The 24,387-nt window shown below is 34.3% G+C and overlaps 5 protein-coding genes across 13 annotated transcripts in view; 3 read left to right on the plus strand and 2 right to left on the minus strand.

Annotated features, from left to right (window-relative positions):
- LOC116776265 (protein daughterless) overlaps window positions 1–2,012 on the plus strand; it is a 54,145-nt gene extending 52,133 nt beyond the window's left edge. For all 9 annotated transcript variants that reach the window (XM_061525224.1, XM_032669412.2, XM_032669409.2 and 6 more), the window contains one exon: window positions 57–2,012. In XM_061525224.1, coding sequence (XP_061381208.1) covers window positions 57–95 — 39 coding nt within the window. In that variant the 3' untranslated portion in view covers window positions 96–2,012. The remainder of the gene's footprint in view (window positions 1–56) is intronic.
- Window positions 2,013–4,355: 2,343 nt separating this feature from the next.
- On the minus strand, window positions 4,356–9,975 carry LOC116776133 (nucleolar GTP-binding protein 1). Its single transcript, XM_061525434.1, has 15 exons — window positions 9,817–9,975; window positions 9,568–9,720; window positions 8,944–9,065; window positions 8,469–8,604; window positions 7,984–8,085; window positions 7,702–7,794; window positions 7,434–7,583; window positions 7,041–7,198; window positions 6,585–6,726; window positions 6,044–6,224; window positions 5,543–5,652; window positions 5,310–5,428; window positions 5,052–5,185; window positions 4,785–4,936; window positions 4,356–4,673 (listed from the first exon to the last, which is right to left on the minus strand). The coding sequence occupies exons 1-15, from the start codon at window positions 9,862–9,864 to the stop codon at window positions 4,518–4,520; spliced, it is 1,956 nt and encodes a 651-aa protein (XP_061381418.1). The 5' UTR covers window positions 9,865–9,975; the 3' UTR covers window positions 4,356–4,517.
- A 373-nt stretch (window positions 9,976–10,348) lies between these two features.
- Window positions 10,349–13,993, plus strand: LOC116776167 (presequence protease, mitochondrial). Its single transcript, XM_032669277.2, has 2 exons — window positions 10,349–10,507; window positions 10,709–13,993. Exon 2 carries the CDS (start codon window positions 10,723–10,725, stop codon window positions 13,759–13,761), a length of 3,039 nt encoding a protein of 1,012 aa, XP_032525168.2. The 5' UTR covers window positions 10,349–10,507; window positions 10,709–10,722; the 3' UTR covers window positions 13,762–13,993.
- Window positions 13,994–16,210: 2,217 nt separating this feature from the next.
- On the minus strand, window positions 16,211–19,031 carry LOC116776324 (gastrula zinc finger protein XlCGF26.1-like). Its single transcript, XM_032669502.2, has 2 exons — window positions 18,017–19,031; window positions 16,211–17,351 (listed from the first exon to the last, which is right to left on the minus strand). Exons 1-2 carry the CDS (start codon window positions 18,790–18,792, stop codon window positions 16,463–16,465), a joined length of 1,665 nt encoding a protein of 554 aa, XP_032525393.2. The 5' UTR covers window positions 18,793–19,031; the 3' UTR covers window positions 16,211–16,462.
- A 3,885-nt stretch (window positions 19,032–22,916) lies between these two features.
- The window catches only part of LOC116776203 (glutamate decarboxylase), a 38,503-nt gene continuing 37,032 nt past the window's right edge, over window positions 22,917–24,387 (plus strand). Inside the window, exon 1 of the mRNA XM_061525414.1 lies at window positions 22,917–23,646. Coding sequence (XP_061381398.1) covers window positions 23,608–23,646 — 39 coding nt within the window. The 5' untranslated portion in view covers window positions 22,917–23,607. The remainder of the gene's footprint in view (window positions 23,647–24,387) is intronic.

A 24,387-nucleotide genomic window follows, 5' to 3' on the forward strand; every position in this document is an offset into this window, starting at 1 on the left:
TGATAATTTAAAATGTACTCTATTGTTATTGTACTAAAATATATGTTGTGTTACAGGGCATGGGAGGCGCCCCACCCCCCGCGCCGCCGCAATAGCGACGCCCGCGCGCGACGCGCTAGACACACGCACACACACACATACACACACACACACAATCATAGACACACACACACACACACGCACACCCCGGCCGGAACTGAGGGTTGGCGTGTGTGACACACTGCAGACAATACGAACACACATAGAGTAGTTAGAGCTCTCACAGTGAACCGGTTACAATGATTGTCTGTCCGTCCCCTTATATATATATATCTACGTCTGTATCTACGTGTATACACTCGCCCTTAACATTTCCTTCTCCGTTTCGTCTCCAACCTCGCTCGACCACAATGATTGTAACCGAGTCCGGTGAGCACAGCAGTAGCGGAGGTGGACCGGAAGTGTGTAGAGTTGACGAGTGATGTTGTAACGAGGTCGACACAGACAAACATACATACATGTGGCGGTCATCCAAAGAGTGTGGCGGTGTGGTGCGAAGGACACGAGTAGTTAAGTGTGTAAAAATATATTAGTTTTATATACGAGGTGTGACGTCACCCGAAGACAATGGGATATCCAGATTGTATAATAGCCTAGATTATATATAGGTGGCCTAGATTAATCGATAAATATATTGAGAAAAAAAGATATTTTTAATTACCGATTTTAAATAATTTTCTTTTTGTCGCTGCCATAAGCGTAGGTTAAGATCCGGAGTCCATTTATTTCGCGTGGCAACACCGCTCCCGCCATTTTGTTTATTTTATTTTTAATGATTTCCGTGTCCCCGGTTTACGCTTGACAATAAATAGTGGACTTCGGATAACGTTACTTGTTAGGTATTTGTTTGTGAGAATGTTTTATGCTGTTTTGACTTTTATTACTCGCCCATGGTACTTTATACTCGCGTAGTATGTCCGTTAGTAATAAAGGCGAAAATGGCGTCTGTTGTAAAATGAATTTCCTGGGGGAAGATTGCCATGTAATACATAACGGCGGATAACTTAAGTGTGTACTTAAGGTTTTATAAGTTTTTGTATCCAAACTCCAGTGATTTTTTTATTATTATTATTATAATTTTTATAATTATTATTTTTTTACGCTTTTTGCGTATTTTATTATACAAAATGAAAATCGGTGTACTTAAATGTAAAGGCCGCTGCGAGAAATCACCAGCGCCGCGTCCGGGCGGCCCGGACCGCAGCGGACTTTGCATTCAATGGATTTGAACCGGACGTGACGTCACGGGACATGTGTAACTAAATTATGACGTCAATGTATATATGCGAGCTCTGTCCGTCTGTCAGCTGCTCGGGGTGTAAATAGGTGTATCTGCGGTCGCTCAAGATGTCGGTTTGTGTTGTAGTCGCGTTTCCTTTCCCATGATTGTGTATTATAAATTATTTTTAAAGAGTCGCTTTAATCACGACAGTGCTCGTAGCTTAGGGTTATTTGTTTGTGTCTCGACAATTGCATGTGTACTCAAGTAGTCCCAGACTATGTATAGTACATTATCGGCAGTTGATTTGAACTCTGTATCATATAGGTTAAGGTTGATTCGACGAATGCCAAGATGGCGGCCAACATGGCGGACAAGATGGCGCCCGAGTCGGGCTCGGGGGGGATCTTATGCGAGAAAGTTCAAAAATATTTTTTTAGTATCGTATCCGTAGCTGTAAGACACGTAATCGTTTCGCTTAGTTCATTTCGATTCTTCCATTTAGTGTTTATTATAAGTTATCTCTCTCTATATATAACGTCCGCCGCGCGCGGGTTTCTGTCTGTGTGTCATCAGTCCTGGAGATTGTGTACAAAATGAGGCTTTTCTTTGCGATTTCCTTTTTTTTTTTTGTTGTTTAGTCTGGCAGCTCTGCCGCTGTAAAGAGTCGTTCTGTTCAGATAGTTACATGAAAGCTCTTATTATAAAAATGAATAATATTAATTAAATATAAATGTGCCATTCATTTTGCTAATTACGTGTTTTATTCCACCTTCCACCTCGTCCGGCGCCTAGTGACCTCGCGGGACTGCTCGGACACCGGGCGTGTCATAGCGATGCCTCAAGGCTTGAACAATCACGAGTGTCAGAGATTCACAGCCGAACACAATAGATGGATACAAAATGTACTAAATCAGGCCTTTGTACTAGTTAATGATAGTTCATAGTAATCAGAAATAAAGATTTAGTTAGAGCGGAGTCACTGCTCTATATCACACATAAGATATACCTGTATCTAATAACATTGTTGCCCTGGAATTAACATTTACGAGGAATATTTAAACGAGGCGAGAGACTGGAGCATTCCGTTCAGCAGGCTTAATACAGTGCTTCTCAGTCTTATGATCTGTTCAGACCTGAGTCCTCGTAGAAATCGTTGATCTGTTGCTTTAATAAAAATAACATTGGGTCTTTAATTTATTTACATGGATTTGAATTTGCGATTTAAAAATAAATATCTTCTAATGGACACTCGATTCAACCGAGGGTGATGTCCCTGGATAATTTTTATTCTGTGCATTGAACCAAACATCTCCTGGACATGTAAATAAAACTACTCTACCGAGTCTTAAAAAACTGTACATGACCTACGTTTAAGACTCCACGTAGGATGATAAGATCTGTACCGGGATCTTATTATTTAATTTAATTATAATCCTACTGACCTTATGACAGTATGTAGGAATGTTCCGGTAACTTTAGATTTATCCGAAAAAAAAAAGATCTTAAAGGAAAAATAAGAAAGTACCCGCGTGTTTTAGAATAAAACAACATACCTTTGATCCTAACATCACCAACGAAACAGTATTTTACGACTTCCCTAATGAAAATTCCCTCGAACAGAATGGTTATAAACAAATATATTTAATTTTTTCACAAAAGATCCCGGTAAACTGTTGTTCATGTTCTCGAACACAAAGCAAAAGCAGCCCTACTCCCCACCCGTGACCTTTGTCCTCATCGTCTGGAACATTCATAGGTGAAGCTTTACATTCACGTCAGGGTTTCCTCCATCCTGACGGAGAAAGATCATCAGAGTTGTCAACCTCAGAGGACGCGTGTGTGTCTTGTGGTGACACGAGATGACCTAGGGATACTAAAAAAGCAAAGTTTGTAACATACTACATCGATAGGAGTTATGTGAGACGAATGTAACCAGTTATTATATGTAATGGAATCGTTAGTTTATGAAGTATGGGTGTAATGTGGGTAACCTAAGAAATGTTACTAATGAGAGACTTCATAGATGACGTGTTGCAGTCGGTAGTTTTAAAAAAAATTCCCGGCCAACCGCCATTGCGTTGGCGCCACCAGACAGTAATAAACTGTCTCTGGGCAACGTCTCGCCGGCGGCGACTTTTGTACGACACCAGGGCTGCAAGCGCCCGCCCCAACGACCCGCCTGCCTTCACAGGTGGAGTCACAGCCAGCTTACGGGGCCTACGCCGCGAAAAGCTAACGTCAACCCCCCAACTGGGGGGTGCCCCGAGATGACCTCGGTGTAAATGCGATATATCCAATCGTTTGAAGAAGTGATCAGTGCGCCTACAGTGAAAGATACGTATAGTTACCCGAGTATTGTGTCAGTAAAGTGATTTAAGGAAACAAGAAAGTTTCAAAGGATGGATATATACATCGAAACTATCTGAGGTTTGGATTTTGAACCGTTGTTTAACAATAAATAGATCACTCGAGTCCACATTACGCATCTAACTTTTTCTAGTCCTTCGATACTTATAACCCTTATTGATCCTGATTCCTGAACTATCCTTACTGATAGCACATATTAAACAAATCGGCCCAAGTCTTATTATTTGAGTAACTATTACTGGAGCACAGTTCACTGACAGGCTCGCTCGAGCTGTTGGAGGGATCGGACCTCTTCGAAGTTAGGGATTCGCCAAACTGTCTACGAGTTTACCTTCAAGAGTCTGAGGTCCTGACGACATTCAAGAATAAAGTCATCGGTGACGTCAGTTGCTGACGTCACTCTTCAAAAACGACCAAGTGCTCTTGCTCCGACATAAAATATGAAAAATATTTCACTTAAACTTCTTGCGTTTATTAACTTTAATGTTTTCCCATTTTCCTTTAAACGTACTATTAATATATTGATAACAAATATATTTATAAAATTCGATAATTATTGAAATTTATATTATTTAATTCTATAAATACGATGAAATAGTTACAACCATTCATATGAGAACGTGTTGTTAAGTACGTCTGTACATACACACATACATTAAAATATCCAATAAGACGGAGCTCCAAGAAGCTAAAATATAACGCGTACATCGCAATAAAAAACATCAAATAGATTTTCACTATTTTTATTCATGAAACCTGACACAGCTTTGTATTTCAATGCTATTAGTTTAAATAAATCGCTTGTCGTTCCAAGGAGTGTTTCAGCTGACGTGTAGACCAGCGGCCGTCTCCACATCCTCCCTGAGCCGGTCTGACGCGGGCCAGGTCTTCACCGCCTGTCCGTCTTGCCGACGCCTCTCTTGCCGGCGTACAAGTGTTTGGGTTTCTTGGTACCTATGAAGCGATCCGCCTCTCCCTTGAGACCCATCTTCTTAGTTTTCTTGGCGATCGCGACGTGAGCCATGTTCTTCGCCTTCTTTTGCATCTGTTTAGACATTTTAGTTGGTTATTTATTTTGCAATGCAAATAGAAGAAAATATTGCGTTATTAGTATGAAGTATTTGTGATCGTTGGTAGGTATGTGCGTAACACTCACAGCGAGATCCTTGACTCCCTGCTTGTCCCGTGTCGTGGCCACACTGGTGTCAGTCCTCGCTCTCTTAACAGCCGGAGCGGACAGCGAGCGGGAGCGGGAGCGGGAGCGGGTGCGGGTGAAGTGAGCGGACTTGGTGTCCGACATGTCCACACCTGACGAACATAATCATTATGAAATCTTATATTTATAATAAGGAATTCATCTCCGACAACTGTTGTCTGTTGAACGTGTGCGTGTGTGCGCGTGTGTGTGTGTTTGTCCCCGTACCGAGTTGTTCCATCTCGTCGCGGAGCTTCTTGGTGGAGCGCGTCTTCTCTCTCGCCCTGGTGTTTCTGGGCATCACGGGTTTGGTGGATTGCTTCACCAGACGCGACTCGTCCTTCAGCACCGCCTTCTTGTTACTGAAATTGATATATAACATGTTAGTTTTGTTGTAGATGAGACACATACAATGTATATATATATATACACAGTCATCTGTCACAGTGTATCTCATGTCACAGAGCCTCCAACTCTCCCACTCACCGTATCTGCACCGCCAGCTGTCTTATCTCCCTCATGGTCTCGTCGTACTCTATCTTGGGAGCTTCATACATTCCTCCCTGTTCCCGTAACTCCTCTTCCTTCTCCAACTGAGCCAATTTCTGTCGAAAAAATCACATTTTTATTTAACTCAAAAACTGCTTGATCCATTTTCCCGAGTCTTCCTCGGAGTAACAACAGTATATCCATATTAATTTATCATAAGGTGTATTTACTTCGAATATCTCAGGGTCTATGTAATCAGCAATGTTGTGTCCCTCCCAGAACTCTGGTATTGGGTCATAGCGCTCCTCTTCCGGAATATCCGTGTAATTCTTCTTGAGGTCTGAAAAAATATGAAATATTTACTTGACCTCTATAATACTATACCAACTATATATACTCAGTGTTTATTTAATTCAAGAACACTTCTTATTTAATCTCATAGATCGACGGTCACGCGTCACACCAATCTTATAATGTCTTGTTCGAGTAAAGAATAAATTTAACTCATATAAATACGTGACTGTTCATTACTACGCGTATTTAGTGTCCACGGTCAAACGGGATGTGATCACGGTTGCTGCGAAGTCTGCAAACTTCGGTACTGTGTAGTTTTTAAATAACAAAATACGCGCAGTGATCCAATAATATTAGTGTCATTTTAATGTTTAGACTTTCCTTTTAACATTAGTTCAGTCTTTTGTTAATTTTGAAACCTCAGTTGTCAGTCTCACCGAGCACATAATCGTCTCCCAGCTCCACCTCTATCTCTCTCTCCAGCTTCCGTTTCCTTGTTTCTCTCTGTAGTTGTTTCTCTTTCTTGGCCACCACCTGCGGTGGTAGGACAGGTGGTCGGGAGCGTCCGTCGCGTGGTGACGGCATGGACACGTGGAGACGGTTCAGTATACCGTCCACCTAGAACACATATGTATAGCATAATATTATAGCATTCAATTATCGCCTTTATTGTCATATTATTATTGATGTCTGTTCTTATTTGATTTAAGTTTGTATTTTAAAGCTCGCCTTTACAACTACATCATATGGCGTCTTATAAAATGACATAAACATAGAGAAATAATAACAACTAATATTAAATGAGCCATCATTCCGTAATACTTTACAACATACAAGTATCCAAAGATATCAGTATTACCATTGTCTCATCAAATTGTTATGAACTCGAGGTCTAGTTATACTGGACACAAAATCAAACATGATTTCGCAGCTCTATTTATACTGGTCTTTTACTTTAACGTGATCTGTTAAGTCTACCTTCTTAGTTCTCATCTTCTCAGTGACTCTGTGCCCCAGAAGCCTCTCGCAGGCCTCTATCTTGACCTCCTGGACCCCTTCCTCGGTCATCGTTGACATCCTCATTATAGGAACGGTGCGTAACTCAGAATTTGTGTCGGCACTGAAACAGTTTAAAAAAGCACATGCCAATAAAGACTAGGACCATAGACAGACATATAGAAGACTAGGACCATAGACAGACATACAAAATAAAAAAAAAGAGGCTTTATTTAATTTTAATTTATTAATTATTCTTTCTGATAAATATCCTTAAGAGAGCACAAATATATTTAGTACTATCAGCAATTTATTTGACTATTTCTATATTGTACTAACATGTTAGACTGTTAATTGACCCTTCAGATAATTTCCAAGTTAAAGGTTTGGTCTAAGGTCTAGTAAAAATAACCAATATCACATAGACTGGTCGCTTACTTGACAACATTATCTGTGGCACATCTCGCCTCCAAATCCTCGATGAGCTTCTTCTTGTTGGGAGCCAACTCTTCAGGTTTTATGACATCCATCTTGTTCAACACTACTATCAGTGGCTTGTTACTGAAGAGAGGCTTGATACTCTCAAATAGAGATATCTGAAAAATATACAAATATATATATATTTAAAATTATTACATGTGATAGTGTGCAAGTTGTTCTTTCAAAAACACCTGAAACCGCAATTTCCACCGCTTCCTGTTTTCATTAATTACGAAATTTCACTTCTTCCGCAAGGAGCGGCTCCACGAACTATAATTTTTTTTCTGACGCCATTTTCTAAGGCACCACAGCCAAAGTCACGCTCAGAATCTAGTCAATCTATTTAATTACCTGTTCTTCCAGACTGTGTCCACATTGCTCCGATATGTCCACAACATATAATATGGCAGCTCGGAGATGTGCCAGGGCTGTCACAGCTTGCATTTCGATCACATTGCGCTCTTCCAGAGGATGATCCAAAATACCAGGGGTGTCAATCACCTTGAAATAACAGAAATTACATAATTTAGGCTTACTTATTAAAGGCATCATATATAATTTCACTCTGCGCTGATAGTTTTGTGATAGAATGTATTTTTTTACAGTATATAATACATACCTGCCATCTGAGATATTTATAATCTGTATGTCCGACATACAGACTCTTTGTTGTGAAGGCGTACGGCTGTACTTCAACATCTGCTCGGGTTATCTGTGACAAAAATATATATGTATTAAGAATTTAAAGTGATAAAGTCATAATTTTGAATTATTTCTAGATCAATTGAATGTTTAAAATATTTCATACAGGTGATGACTCAACTCATTAAAGATTAGAAACTAATTGAGGCATTAATTATGTGTTTGTAAAATTATTAATTTTTTTTTCAATTTTCTTTACCTTGTTGATGAAACTAGATTTTCCGACGTTAGGGAAACCACATATGATGATGGTACGCGTGTAAGGATCTATTGATGGGAGACGAGCCAAGTGTTGACGGACCTGGGAAAAAAAATCATTTATTTAGATCTCTTACCTATCAACTGCAGCACTCGGGATAGTTATAATTATAAAATTCATATAAATAGGATAAAATTATAGTAACCAAATCAACTTCTCACATCACATGTGAACCTTTGAAAGTTATCAAAATCGGTCCAGCCAAAACACAGATTCGACAAAACAAGAAAGTAAATATGTTATATCAGTATATACAATACATATTATTTAATTTAATACAGACAGACACTTCAATTTTTATATATATATATGAGCTATCTAACTTGACGATATAAAATCATCAATTCAATGATAAATATATAAAAATTGCATTACTTAAAAGTTAAAAATTTCTCAATAATATTATATAGTGTACAATGTCTCACTTGTTCCAAGTAGGTGAGATTAGCGGCCTGCCGTTTCATGATGGTGGCCATACGACCCAGGGCGGCACGCTTGAGCTGTTTGCATCGATAGAGGGAGTCACCGAACTTGAGGAGACGAACATAATCTTTGGCCACACTGTAATATTAACAAAGTTATTATTATAGTGAGAACCGATCATTTATTCTGATGAACTATCCGTCTCGACATGGCAGATACGCAATAAAATCGATATATGTAAAACAAGTTATTTAGTATCAAATCTGATGCCTGCCAATGGAAGTTTCCTCGGAATCAATACAGCTTTAAAGACTGGCTCTAACAGACTATAGGTAAAAACGAAAATTTTGTTGTATATTTATACTGTAAATAAATCTATATGTATTAGAACAAAACTTATACACACACAGAGATATATATATATATATGTGTGTGTGTGTGTGTGTGTGTGTGTGTCTGTGTATAATATGTACTTACATATCAATGAGATGTCTGGCCGTATTCAGTTGTCCGAGACCCAACTTGTAATGATCTTTGTCATATAGAACATTCATCAAATCAGCGTAGAATGGATGGACGTCGTCCAATTTCGGAAACTCCTGTGTTAAATTTTATTGTATGAGAACTTCAGAGTTTGGGGTCGATCTGTTAGCTATATCTAGATATCTATTTAATACACAAGTTTGTAAAATACTATGCAATAACCAATTTTAATACAAAATTATGATATTTCCTTTCATATGTGGTGTTTTGGTTTTCAAAATCTGCTAACCCTGAGAATATTAGTAATTTGTAAGTAATTTTTTAAATAAAGAGTCAAAAATAAATTTCAGCGCCAGTATATAGTTTGATAATTACTATTCCTTGTATAATTTTTCTATGACAATCTCAGGAGATTTAATTAATATTTTAGTATTAAAAAAAATTATCAATAGTAATTATGTAAAAAAATATTATTTTTTGTTTTTATTTCTATTCTACTGCTTTATTTAATTAATACTGTTATTTACCAAATATATGTAATACAAATTAAAATTATCGACTATTGGTAATTTTGATATCAAAATTAATGTACTGATATTTTTTAACATTGTGAAATACCTGTATAATCCGCGATAGTCTGTCGTGAAAGTTTTGCTGCGTAAATTTAACTTTTCTCATATAAAACGCACGTATCCTGGTTATTTTATAGTGCTTGTGGACAACTGTTGGTGTTTTCCTTTGTGTTTTTGATAATATAATATCAATGAAGTCCTGAAAATATATTATTTATAAAATTTGTACTGATAATAGGTTATAATGCGGCTGTATATAAAAATAATATTCAAATGTTTATAAAATGGTACGTACCTTAGCTGTGGGGACCACAGCTATCTTTTTAAAGTTATATAAACTCATTTTGATTTTTTGTTAGCTACTTTTTACATTAAAAACTAACAAACGGATCCCACACGTAAACACGTGTATAGATCCCCAATGAAAAAGGACTTTATTTATATGCCAAATGTCAACGTCAAAATACTCATGTTCTACAATTTTATTTTGCGCTCCATAATATACACATACAAAATAATCCAAAATTGGCCTCTTTAACTTTTGTGTAATTTTTATAAAGCCATCGTGTAAAAAATCTTTTTTTATTTTAATAATTGGAAGTAATTTATTGCGAAATATTGATTTATATAGGACGGAATCAAATTATGAACTGAGTCTAATTCAACTTCTTTTATAAGCATGAATTATATAAAATAACAAAAATATAATATTAGTATGATAACAATATGTTGCTAAAATGAATATAAAATATTGGTATTTTGAAAAAAGGGAGATTTTTATGGTCATATATTTATTCTGTCAACTATGATATCTGTGGTTTTGTAAAATTCTATTATACAGAAAAGATTTGTAGGTCCCGGCTCATGTGAGGTTATTTGTTAAGAAATATGAATATTAACAAATATGTTCATAAGCACTAATTGGAACCAATGATATAATACTTTGCATAGTAATTACAACGTCTTATTAATTATATTTCGCTCAGGTAAGTCGGTATATCTATTGCGTCACTTTCATTTGTTTTATAATCTGAATTAAAAAAATCAAAATATTCGGAAGATTATATAGCCTTATAAAAATTACGTTTCGGATTATTATAAAATATATTGCTTATATTCCTTAGAGGACTACTAAATGTATACATTAAACGTATTTTGAGGAAAAGTGAGTGATTGTTGTGTTGCAGGAGTTAATATCAAAATGTATTCAAGACTTCACAAGCTGTCGGGCTTACAAAAAAGCCTCATTATAGCCGGCCAGAGAAATTACGCTGGAGGGATTCTGAAAACGAAGAAGAATCTGTCGAGCTTGCAACCAGGAAAGGTCTACCATGGATTTATGTGCTGTGAAGTGGAACCAATAAATGAATACAACATGACCGCGTACCTATTAAGACACGAGAAAACTCAGACTGAATACCTGCATTTAGAGAGAGACGACACAAATAATGTTTTTTCTGTCGGTTTCCGTACAACTCCACTAGATTCTATGGGAACTCCACACATTTTGGAGCACACGGTGTTATGTGGCTCAGAAAAGTACCCAGTCAGAGATCCCTTCTTTAAAATGCTCAACAGATCTCTAGCTACATTCATGAATGCATTGACGGGTCCCGATTATACATTTTACCCGTTTTCATCCCAAAATGAAGTTGACTATAGGAATCTGCAGAAAGTATATCTAGATGCTGTGTTTAAACCTAATCTATCTAGATTAGACTTTCTACAAGAAGGTTGGAGGTTGGAACATTCTAATCTAGATGATAAATCTTCAAATTTAGTGTTCAAAGGTGTAGTGTATAATGAAATGAAAGGTGCATTCTCCGAGACAAGCTCACTGTTCGGCCAAAAGTTCATTAACACAATACTGCCGCAAGGCACATATGGCTTTGTGTCTGGCGGTGACCCTTTACACATTCCGGAACTAACCCATGAACATTTGAAAAAATTCCATGCCACCTACTATCACCCGAGTAATTCCAGAATATACTCCTATGGTAGTTTTCCTTTGGAACATAATCTAAAATTTCTTAATGAGACATATCTTAGTAAATATGAGTACCTTGATCCTAGTGCTACCGTTGTTGCACCACAGGAAAGGTGGAAAATGCTCAAACGATCAAATATCCCCTGCAGATTTGACCAGTATGGTGGTCCCATAGAAAAACAGAACCAAATAGCCATGGGTATGGTTATGTCTGACATAACAGACATATATGAGACATTCATGCTGACGGCACTAGCTGAATTAATGATTATAGGTCCAAATTCAGCTTTCTATAAAAGCCTAATCGAGAAAAACATTTCCGGTGGTTACAACTCCTTGACGGGCTATGACAATCAGATACGTGATACACTATTTGTGGTCGGCTTACGTGATGTGGAAGAGTCGAAGTTTGACCTGGTTGAGAAGATTGCAAATCAGACCATACAAGATATATATGAGAAAGGCTTTGAAAAGGACCATATCGAAAGTGTACTCCACGGTTTTGAGTTGTCTATAAAGCATCAGTCGCCCAAATTTGGCCTCAATATGCTTTTCAATCTGATGCCTCTATGGAATCACAACGGGCCGATATTAAGCGCTCTTAAAGTAAATAATCTACTGGAGCAAATGAAAAAGAATCTCAAGAATCCAAATTATGTGAAGAATGTCATTGAGAAGTACTTCATCAGGAACAACCATAAGCTGATAATGACTATGACACCGGATCCTAAATTTGATGACGTTTTCAACAACGCCGAGGCAAATCTATTAAGGGCCAAAGTCAGTAAATTGACATCAGAACAGAAAGAAAGCATTTATAAAGACGGTTTAGAACTTTCCAAAGCACAGAAAGAAATACAAAACCTCGATGTCCTGCCGTGTCTGAAAATTGATGAGATAACATTGAACAAAACAGCACCTCCCTTGAAACATACGATTTCTGGGACCGTACCCTTGCAATTATGTAGGGCTAACACCAATGGTGTGACGTATTTCAAGGGTGTCCTAGGCACTGAGTGCTTGAATGAGCAGCAGAGACAGTTTTTACCATTTTTCAACTACATTTTGGACAAATTCGACACCAAGTCATATAATTACAGGGATTTTGATAAATTTGTCAGCAAGTCAACTTCAGGATTATCATTCCTGACTCATATAACTGAGCACATAGACCAGAGAGAGCAGTACGAACAGGGTGTTATATTGAGCAGTCACTGCTTGGACCACAATCTACCAAAAATGCTCGACATATGGAAAGAAATATTCAGCAAACCAAACTTTTCCAACAGCGAAAGAATGACTATGCTCTTAAATAACTACGCTTCATCATTGACAAGCGGTATCATAGACAGCGGTCACACATACGCCATGCAGAGCGCCCGGTCGCTGGTGTCTCCTGTGGACGAGTGTAAGGAATGTCTGTTAGGAATCAAGCACGTCATGAATATGCAAGAAGCCCAGAAACAGTACAAGATAGAAAACGTCCAGGAGATAGTTGATCAAATCGGCAAAACTATATTACACGGCACAAATCTACGGGCAGCGTTTCATTACTCTGATGATAATGTACAAAGCACTATTGAACAGTTCTGCACGGATTTGTGTAAAGACGATCAGTCGGATGTCAATAGGATAAATTGGACGGATTGCAAGGCACCGAAGAAACAGAATCGAGGGGTTCACATAGCCATGAACATTCCTGTAAATTTCTGCTCCAAGGTCATACCGACAGTACCATACACTGACCCCGATTACCCTAAACTGAGGGTATTATCCAGATTTATAACGTCGAAATACCTACATCCCATAGTCCGCGAACAAAACGGCGCTTACGGCGGCGGTGCAATGTTAACTATCGATGGGATATTCAATTTCTACTCATACAGAGACCCAAATTCAAGAGTCACTTTGGATGTGTTCGACGATACAACCAATTGGATGTCCAAAAATAAGGACTTGGTTGATGACCAGAATCTGTTTGAAGCTAAGCTGTCCATACTTCAACAAATGGATCAACCGATAGCTGAATATATGAGAGGAATTGAGCTGTTCCTGTACGGGCTGTCATATGATATTTGGCAGACACAAAGGGAACGAGTGCTAGCTGTCACCAAGGAAGATCTCGTAGAAGTCTGCCAGAAGTATCTGAAAGGAGACGAGTGGTCCGGGAAATGTGTGATTGGTAACGGTGCAAACCAGCAAATTAAAAAGGATAGTGAAAACTGGGACACAATTAATGGACCACAAGATTGACTTGATGGTTAAGACTTCTGTTAAATGTAACTAAGTTCTGTAAGCCAAATGTACTTTATAGAAGACTAGATTATAATAGTTTTCATTACACTGAATTGTTGATTTATTAGAATATTAGGGCATGTTGTATTAGGTATTGTTTTGCAATACAAACACACATAAGAAATACAATAGAAATATATATATATATATATTGTATTTATTACAGAATATAATAAACATATAAAGACCTTTTTTGTATTTGATTTTTATATTATTTATTCCCATTTTGACATATTTATCAAAATATTGTTGAACAATTACTTTGACAGTCAAGTTAAGTATGTCTGGAGTCTAGATGTAAAGTTTACATTGAAAAAAACTCAATAGTTATTCATTGGGTCTGTTCAAAAACATATTTTTATTTATATATACATTTACATATATATACATATCCATAAATTTTCTGTTGTAAATGAAATATATATAAAATCGTAAAAATTACCCTCAAACAGACTCGGTTTTGGTAAATATTTCTCTTAAATGAAAACATTTACACCACACATATATTTCTTCTACGATATTGATAAACAATTTTCCTTTCAGATATGGCATTACCAGTAAAATTCGAAGAACCGATTGATTACTTCACAAAATGTCTGCAGTGTTTTAAGGAATATCAGTATTTATTTAAATTCCCAAACACAGATCTATTGACAGAAAATGTCTTGGATTATATACAGGTTGATGAAATAAATGAGCTTACTATTAACAAGAGCTGTGACCTTAGATATACAGGCTGCAATTATTTGGACATATTTTTTGAGAAATTTGATGATTTGAAATCTGAATATACTACAATTAACTACACGGATTTAGATTTCTTGTTAAATGTACCTCTAAGTCCTAAAAAGAAACACGAAATTACATATTTAGCGAAAGAAATAAAGGATTTTTGTGAGGAAATTGATTGCGAGACTGTTGTCGATTTCGGTTCCGGGCTGGTAAGCGCAATGATTAATAAAAAAAATTGAATAAGTGACGAATTTTTATAATATTGATGTAGTTGTTTTTTAACATAATTCTTTATCGAATTAAAATATTATATAAAGTAAAACACTTATTCTTTTAGGGTTATTTAGATCAACAATTATACGAAACGACAAATCTCAATGTTCTGGGATTAGAGTGTAATGAAAACAATTACGTTGCAGCAAAACGTCGTCAAAGAAAATACCACATAAATTCACTTGCACGAGTTAAATATATAAAACATACGATAAATGAAAATTCTGTAAATAATATAGAAGAATACTTGTGTGATAAATTCCTAAATTGTGATGGTTTTTGCATAACCGGACTCCACGCATGTGCAGATTTGACAATAGATGCCATTAATATATTTTTAAATTCAAAAACAGCAAACGGTTTAGTCATTATGTCTTGCTGTTATCATAGAATGATATCAGAAAATGGAAGGTTTAAGAATTTTCCTTTGAGCGACGCTTTAAAAGAATGTTGTGATGAAAACTCCTTAGAAATATTATCTATACCATTTTTAAGATTGGCAGCACAGACTTCAAACCTTGGCACTAGAATTGAGGATTCGGTTTTTAATTTATTAGCTCGAGCTGTTTTGCAGGTGTACGCATTCAGAAGTAAGTATAAAATATACATGTATATGTATTTATTATATATACACGGATACATGGACAAACTTTGTTTCAGATAATTTAATTCTAAAAAGAACGAAACGCAAAGCAGTTAGATTAAAATCCGTAAAAAACAATTTCGAAGATTACGTACAGGATGCGTTGGCTGGGTATCAATTGATATGTGGAGACGGATTAAAAAAAACAGAACATATCAATTTCGATGTCGGAGAAATTATTTCAATTTGGCGGGAGTTATCCGATACAACATTCAAAAAGGCAGCCATATTTGTATTCCTTCAAAATTACTTGCAACCAGTGTTTGAAAATTTCATCTTATACGACAGATTAATATATTTGCAAGAACGTGGTATATTATCTTGTAAATATAAAAAAATTGTAAACAACAATATATCACCGAGATGTTTAGCTTTAATAGTGAAAAAGAACTAAACATTAAGATTAAACTTTTTGTAAAAATATTTTTAATACGACAAGAATTATGAAAAATAAAGTTGCTTTCATTTGTGAATAATTACGAAACTTCTGTCAGTTTAGAAAATATTGTCGACAAACAACTTACAATATGTTTAGTTTATATGAAACACGTTATATTTGTAATAGTCGTAATGAGAAGAACTTAATAAAAAACTGCTGTAGATTTTTTCAATATCCTATTTATGCAATAACAGATCGTTTGTAATTTCTCACGTTGCACAATTTCGTTAGATTTTTCTATCTTATCATTAATCAATAATCACATAACAAAATACTTTTTCTCTCTCAATATTTATTTATTTATAAATAAAAAAATATGCTCAAGTTTCTGTATATTTATTGCGTGTAAAAATATTTACAATACACTTTTATAAATAAAATGGCTATTTATAATTTCTGCTTAAAAACAATGTTTAGGAATATTGTACTACACACAATTCTCGGCAAGAGTATAGACACGTAAATGAAACGATATAGTCTATGTCAATTCATTATTCATACAAAAATATTATTTAATAATTTAAATCGACTTACAGCTACAACTCAGTTTTTTTTAATGATTTATTTATAATCTATGCTACATCTTCCACCTTCTTTATAATCTTCTTTTTGCCTCTTTTGCCCGGCACCATGATCTTTGTCTTCCATTCTTCTGTACTAGCGTCGTTTAGTTGAACAATTTGTCCTGTCTGTGGATTTATAGGGAACACTCCGTCGGGCGTGATCTTCTTTTTAGACGTGTCCAAGCCGTGCCGCCTTTTCATATGCTTATTGTAATTGGACCAGTTAGTGAATTCCATGCCACAGTTCTGACATGCGTACGGCTTGGCCCCAGTGTGCTGTCTCTCGTGGTTTTTCAGTATCTGTTTAAATCTGAACGCTTTATTGCAATATTGGCAGACGTGGGGCATAGAATCCGTGTGAATAATTTTATGTGCGTTAAGTTGGTACTGCAGTCTGAAGCAACGACCGCACTGCTCGCATGAGAACGGCTTCACACCGGAGTGCATCTCGACGTGCCGTCGCAACATGTTTGGGAATAGGAAGGATTTGTTGCAAATCCTACATATATGAGGCCGGATTTGGTCGTGTGCCAAAATGTGGGATGACAAGGTGCCTTTGTTATAGAACATTTTCCCACAACGATCGCAAGTGTAATTCCTCTTTCTATCACCGTTGTGTATTTTCATATGATCCCGCAGGCTGTTAGGATTTTTGTACACTTTCTTACATAATTCGCATGTCAGATCTTCAACGGTCAGCGGTGTGCCTCTCTTTCTTCTGGGTTTCCGTTTGGGTTTCGTTGAGTTGTATTCTTCTAGATGTTTAAACAGAGTTTCACTGTTGTCCAATATCTCTCCGCACATGTTGCATGGTACTTGATATTTCTGTATGTGTTCCTGGACGTGTTCTACAAGTAGTTCTTCATTCACAACTACATCGCAATAGTAACATCTTTTCCTGAAAAACGAGATAATCTATTTAACATGTATCAAAAAGGTTTTATATATACCTATTTCAAAGATATTATTCAAGTAGTGATTTGCTTTATTTGCATTGTTTAACATGAGAGATTTCGGTACTACAAATTCACAGCTTTAAAGTTATTTTGCTCAACTTATGTTACTTGACATAGCTTCTCATTGAATTTTATGTTATGTCCAGTTAAGATTCCTTCACATAGGATAGGATGATAGTTATAATATATGTGAAAAAATATGCATTACTTATCTTGATAAAATAAAAAATATATATGTTTTAATATTACTTAACAGGGGTAAAAATTATCTCGAGTTATTTTGATAGGATAAGGATGCAATTTAAGCTTGTAAGTGACATTTAAACCTGGGTGAGATATGGTATTAAAAAAATAGTGTATATATATAGTGTATGGGTGCTGAGGAATCTTATATATCAGTATTACAAACACATACACACACATATATATATATGTATAAAAAACTGTATCACTAATTTTAGGTAATCAATTACCATGGTCTTAATTCAAAAATGTGATTTATAAAGTTACTTTGCAATGCAGACATCACAAAAAATACGAAAACAAGCAAATCTTAAAATATGGCCACTGTAAGTTATTTTAGATAAGTTGAGTAAATTTGAATTACCTGAGCCTCTTCCTGTGCGACTTAACATGATTAATAAAATATTCAAAGTCGCCGGTACCGCAATTATCACAATCGATACATACAAATGCATTACACTTCCCGTGTGTCATTTTCGAGTGCATCCGGAGTGTTACTATATCCAGAAACTCTATATCGCAATGCGCACAAAGCCAGGGGTACTCTTTCCATGATGTTATTGATCTTTTGCTTGCATCCTTGACTTCCTTAGCATATAATGTTACTTCGGAATATGGCACATTGCACATCGCCGCGTTTAACAGGTCTTGGACATTCAGCGTGTTGTCAAACGTACTCTCCTGACTTTGCTCATTATCCGTCTCATCTTTCGGTTCTTTCTTGACTTCCACTTTAGCTGGTACAGGTATTGGTATTTCTATTTCTATGGATTCTTGTTTTACGTCTTCATTACCGCTCAGCTCTGCCGGGTTTAGGAATTCATCGAGCCCAGCCTTATCGTCGTCTGAAGACGCATACTTTTCGATGTTTTCTTGGAAAATGTTAACTAGCAGCTCTTGAGCTCTTTGTACTTTATTCACAAAAGCATAAGCCTTATTCAATCCCTCGTAGCAACTTATGCAAACCGTTTTCGGCAACATTTGCTCCTTTTTAAATAAATCTATGAAAAGTGAGTTTAAGAAGTTCAATTTAGCAACTATTTCTCCAAAATTCTGTGCGATGTTATCACGGTTAATTATATCAGCAGCGTTCTTTTGCTCAGCACATAAGCGGCAATACATAGTTTCAGAAGTTTCCATATTTCCTTGCTCGAATATATCGCAACTTTTGTTTTTTATATTATTAAGTCCATTTCCAATTAACCTTTTTCATTTATATTCTATCACTCCTGTCTATACAACCTACATTTTTTTTTACGATTATATTCTTTTTTCAAATGTGGTAAATAATAAAGTTATTTATAAATCAATATAATAAGGTTTTAATCTTCCATATAATTTAAAAGAAAACAAATAACACATAGTTTATCATTGATAACATATTTGACAGAAGTGGTTTTGTTAAGTCAAGTGACAAGTTATGGCTTCCAAGTTTTTAGGGAGTCTGTGCCATAGATATTTAATGAAAATAGGAGCTGAGAGTTGTGTTAATTGAATATAACATTTTTATTTAAATAAAAACATTAGATTAAAAACTATAACAAAAATTTATTTGTTCATTATATATCTCTCTGTCATAGATTTAATTCTCCGTACTGAGGACAGCGACGACTTTAAATTATATAAGATTTTCTATGTACCGCTGCACATACAAACATGAATGTTTTATCGACATAATGGCCAGGAATATTTGTTCGGAAATCATCCCCCATTATAGTTTTTTACTAAACATTTCTTATAAAATACCCAGATTTTGTTTTACAAAATTCATGCCACAAAGGAGTACTTTTTTTTACTTTGCTAAAAGTATTATTCCTGAGCCAATGTTATACAGAGAAAAAAAATAATAGATAAAATCTTTGGGCACACCAGTGGGCTACAAACATAGAAAATATTGTAGACGCTTTAACTATCTACTAACTGTCATTTAAGATGAAATTTCTCTAAATTTATCGCAGAGCAGGAAAGTTTATTTACCACTGTTAACAATTAATATAATTGTCACTTGTTTGGAATCGACAAAGTTACCAAAAAGATTTGCATTTTACTATCTTCAAATTTACATCAATCCGCCCTTTCCGAACGCAATGAAACTGCGCAACAGGTTCAATGTTTTAGATTGATTGAACATAAAATTATAGAAATTATAATAATAAAATAGTGATTTGGTTACGACTATTCTTGACAGTTTTAGTAGTGCTAAAGCGCCAGTAGCGCCAACTGGTGAGTCAATTTAAAAACCATAATACAAAATAAATACATATAATTACATATTACGATTTACGTAGTCGTAGCTTTTGACTTTTATAATGACAATCTGATATGTCAATATGAGCGCATAGTTTCTATACTATAAAATATGATACTGAAAATAAGCTTGTGTTTAGCGTGACGACGCAAATTTGAATTAAGAATATTGTTTTGTAATACATACCTACACTGTTTTCTCACACAATTTACTACATGCGCCCGGGTTAATGATAAATATTAAATAAAGGCTGGACATTAAAACGATGTAAATATAGTATGATATATAGTACGTATGTGAATAAACATCAAAGGCAAGCGACTTTGTTTGCATATACAACTGTAGTGGAATTTGTAAATTAATAGAGAATTATTTAATTATTATTTAATGATTTTCATCTTCTTCAACATGTTTTTTGGATAATAAAGACGTTGGAGATTAAAAATTATTTCGTCTACTTTAAAGATGTTGGACTAAAAGGTTATGTTGTTGATCCATAAAAACCTTTTATCAGGTATAGAAAATTGTAAGTGATACTTTTTGTTTAAATAAAATGTATATTATAAAATATAGAATGAAAAAATCGTCAACTCAAGCAGGGTTCGAACCCGCAACCTCCGGGATATATTGACAATGCTACAGGAACTCGTTCTTTTCAAATGTAAATTTTAGCTCAACATTGCTCCAAAAATAAAAAAAACTAAATTGGATGAATACTTTCAGTCGTTGATTTAGAATTTCATGTTTAAATTTAAAACGATATCTTGGTAGGTCCATTGTCTTTGGTAGTTCTGCTGTAAGAAATATCTTATACTAAGGTAGACAGACACTTGCCGAAGCATCGCAGTGAATGCCAAAGCTAGCCAACAATGGTCCGCAACGGTGATAAGGGTAACCGTTGGCTATTTTAGTGGGTAAATCGGCAGGCATGCCTTGACCCCCACATAAATCTGGTCATCAGGCGGGAAGGGGGGGGGGGATAGGCAATGAAGCGATGAATTTTGCTACCATCATCATCAGCCTATCGGAGTCCACTGCTAAGCAAAGGCCACTTCTCACAAGGAGAATGTTAAAGCATACATATGACTTGGAAAAGATCACATTGTTACTTGCCTGGTTTTGAACCCGCGCCCTCACGTGTGAGAGGCGGGCCTGTAACCTCCAGGCCACCACGATTACTTTGCTAATATTAAAAACTATGGATACTTATACTGTAGCGGACATTAAAATAAACATATTCTAACAAGGTCTGGTAAATTTTGCAGCGATATGGTTGAGTATAGAGGTATTTAGAATTTGTTACAACAACTATTAGTGAAGCTTACTAATTATTTAATTGTTTATTAATCAAGAAAATATGTTATCAATTATTTGAAGCGATTTAAATCATATAAAAAGGGGCAGGTGGCTGAAAGCCTTCATAAGTTACAGAAGTTACCTAAACTATTTATTAACCTCGTAAATGTAGTAAATAACTTAGTACTTGATACTTTTAGACTTTGTAAATTCGAATCGTGACTTATTTTATGTATCGCCTTTATGGTTTATTTATCTCAACAACGTAAAAGAATTAAATATTTGTAACGTGAGAATTCATAATGAAAATGTTCTTGAAATTTTCCTTAAAATATTTATATATATATTTTTAATTAGTCGCTAACTGTTATAACACATGAAACTGGAAATTGATTAATATGAATTTGACGTTTGGGCAACGATTGTATGCAATTTGATTGTGAAAGCGAACTTAAAAGAAAAACAATATATATACAAAATAGTTATTGGAAAGTACACAATCTAATCGTGATGTATTACGCTATTAACATGCATACATTAAAATAGAGTAAAAATATTGAAGGCTGTTAAATTTTGCCTTGACGTATACAAAAATTTTAAGAAACATAGACCGTAACGAATCTATTCGTCATATTTTTAGATAGAATTCATAAAATTAAATTGTTTCCTATAGTTTTTTCCTTACATGGATAATTGTTTTCTTGTGTTTAAAGTTAATACGGACAATATTTTGACTTAAATGTGTTTTCCTTCATAACAAGACAATGTCAAAGTGAAATAAAACAATATTTACGCAATTTTGTTCTATATTTCTCACAACAACGATAACAACAGCAAAATAATATCACAGATTAAAAAATATCGCACAATCACAAATCATAGTTTGGCTAATTTTTTTTTTTATCTACACAGATTTACGTAACTACATAAAAAGCAACATTTTTAACATGTGACGTACAATGAAAGGAAGGTTACTTGATCACAATAAAACCTACAACTACTCGTGGAAACAAATTTCTACACATAATTTTCACACTACAACATCCATAGACAACTTATTTTTCGTAGATATTTTCTCAAGGTCTTGAAAAGATGACTACAACGGCAAAGGTTTAAATACTACATACAGATAATCATTATTTTCTTTTTAAATATAAATAGCTTATATAATTAAGATTTGTTTATTTACTTTGAATAAGTAAAAATTAAATTGATTACATTAAATATATATTTTTTGATATGGAATCGATTATTACCTAATATCCATAAATCTACGTGAGAACGATTTATATTTTTAAGCCTTATTTACAGTCGCTTTGGATTCTTGGTTAAATTATCCCTTAAAAAAAAAATGACATTGACAATATATTTTTTTGTAAAAGAATTGATATTAAAAGCAGTATTAACACATGCAGTGTAAAATTTAAATAGTTTTAACTATATAGACTTTTCATAACTTTTTAACTTAAAAAAAATCTTAAGAGCATGTTTTGTTTCATCTATAAAGTATTTATTTATCTATGAACATTAAAATCAACTACACTTTAATGTTAGATTTAGTAAAATTTTTGATTTTTTGATAACACTAAATCTAACATTAAAAAAATATTTTTCTTTTAAATATAATTCAAATATATATATATATTTATATTGGTATCTTAAGAGTGTCTACGTTCAGAAACATATATATCTAATTAGAGACGAAAATATAACAATAAAAAAATTATACCTACCGGAGAAATAGATTGAAACCGCTAGTATAGACAACGATTATAATTAAATTTTATATGAATTAATATATTATAACATTAAATTACAACTAGTTTATATTATTGGAAGACTTTTGTGATATTGTTTGTCGCGATAATTCTTGGTTGATTTAAAACTAGCTTAATCTATATAATTATATTTTATTATAATTAATACGAGCCAATACAACGATTTTATTTTGGATTCCGTTATCATGTCCCAATATTTTTTTTGCTTATTCTCATTATAATTACAATAGGAATGAACAGAGTCACTGTGTGTTAATAATTTGTTATTATGCTGAGTACAATGGATTATACACTATATATTAAGGGAATATAGTTGAAAATTGAAGTATTTTGCTGATATTTCGTCATAGATATAGAGTTTTAAATATTTAGACATGGCATATTTTGTTCCTAACTTTATTATAGCATATAGTTGTAGAATATTTAAGGTTGGCAATACTTGAAACTTAATTTAATGATTGTTTTTTTTTTTATTAAAAAAGCCAAAGATTGTTTTTTTTTTTATATATTTTATACTTGTATTTAAATTGAATTGGAGTAATTTTAGCGGTTGTCGTGTCTTACTATTTTATGTCCAATATTCATTTAAATTATCTTAAATTAGTGGATGAGGTGTAGTGCAAGTTCGAGAGTATGGGTGACGACGCGTCGAACTACAGACATCCGAGTAATGTGAGTAGAATATTTTGAACCATTGATTGTAGAGTTGGAGAAAATTAAAAAAAAATACTCCACTGACATTTCATTAGCGAAATTATTCAAAATGGCTTTTTATGTTATCAATACTAAAAGCAATGCATTTAACATTATTTAGAAAGACGTGTTTGTAGGTAAGTATTTATTTTACAGAGTAAAGTATTTCCGTTTGCTTTTAAAATCATATCATATTAAGACAACGTGATCGGAAGATTTTTTAAATATTATTGTAAGCCCTATCTGAGCACAATTTTCCCAGGACAAAAGTATAATCTTATTTGTTTTATTTACTACATTCTGCTTATAATCGCTTAAATAACAGCCATTTTATTTATTTTAAAGAAATTGACGCTTTTTATTGGCTTCGATCAAAATAACGAAGGAACTCCTTTATGAATATAAATGATTATTTTTTGATTTTCATAATTTGTGAGATTTTTTTTCCTTAAGCTATAGACAAAAGGGTTTAAAGACGTAAGACTTACTTATTTTTATATCAATCAATGTAATAGTAACAATATTGAACGCGTTAATTTTTTTTTTTATTATTTATTACTTTTAGTGTAGTTTATAACTGAAATTAAAAAAAAACCTATATTTTTTATGAAAACTATTCTTTTTTTTTCGTTTTTGTGAGAGTTTGTGTAATTAAATATAATTTTTCACTTATTATATTACGTAGGTATGACTTATGGATAGATTACGAGAAGAATTTTT

The sequence above is a fragment of the Danaus plexippus genome, chromosome 28, assembly GCF_018135715.1.
Source record: "Danaus plexippus chromosome 28, MEX_DaPlex, whole genome shotgun sequence".
NCBI lineage: Eukaryota > Metazoa > Arthropoda > Insecta > Lepidoptera > Nymphalidae > Danaus > Danaus plexippus.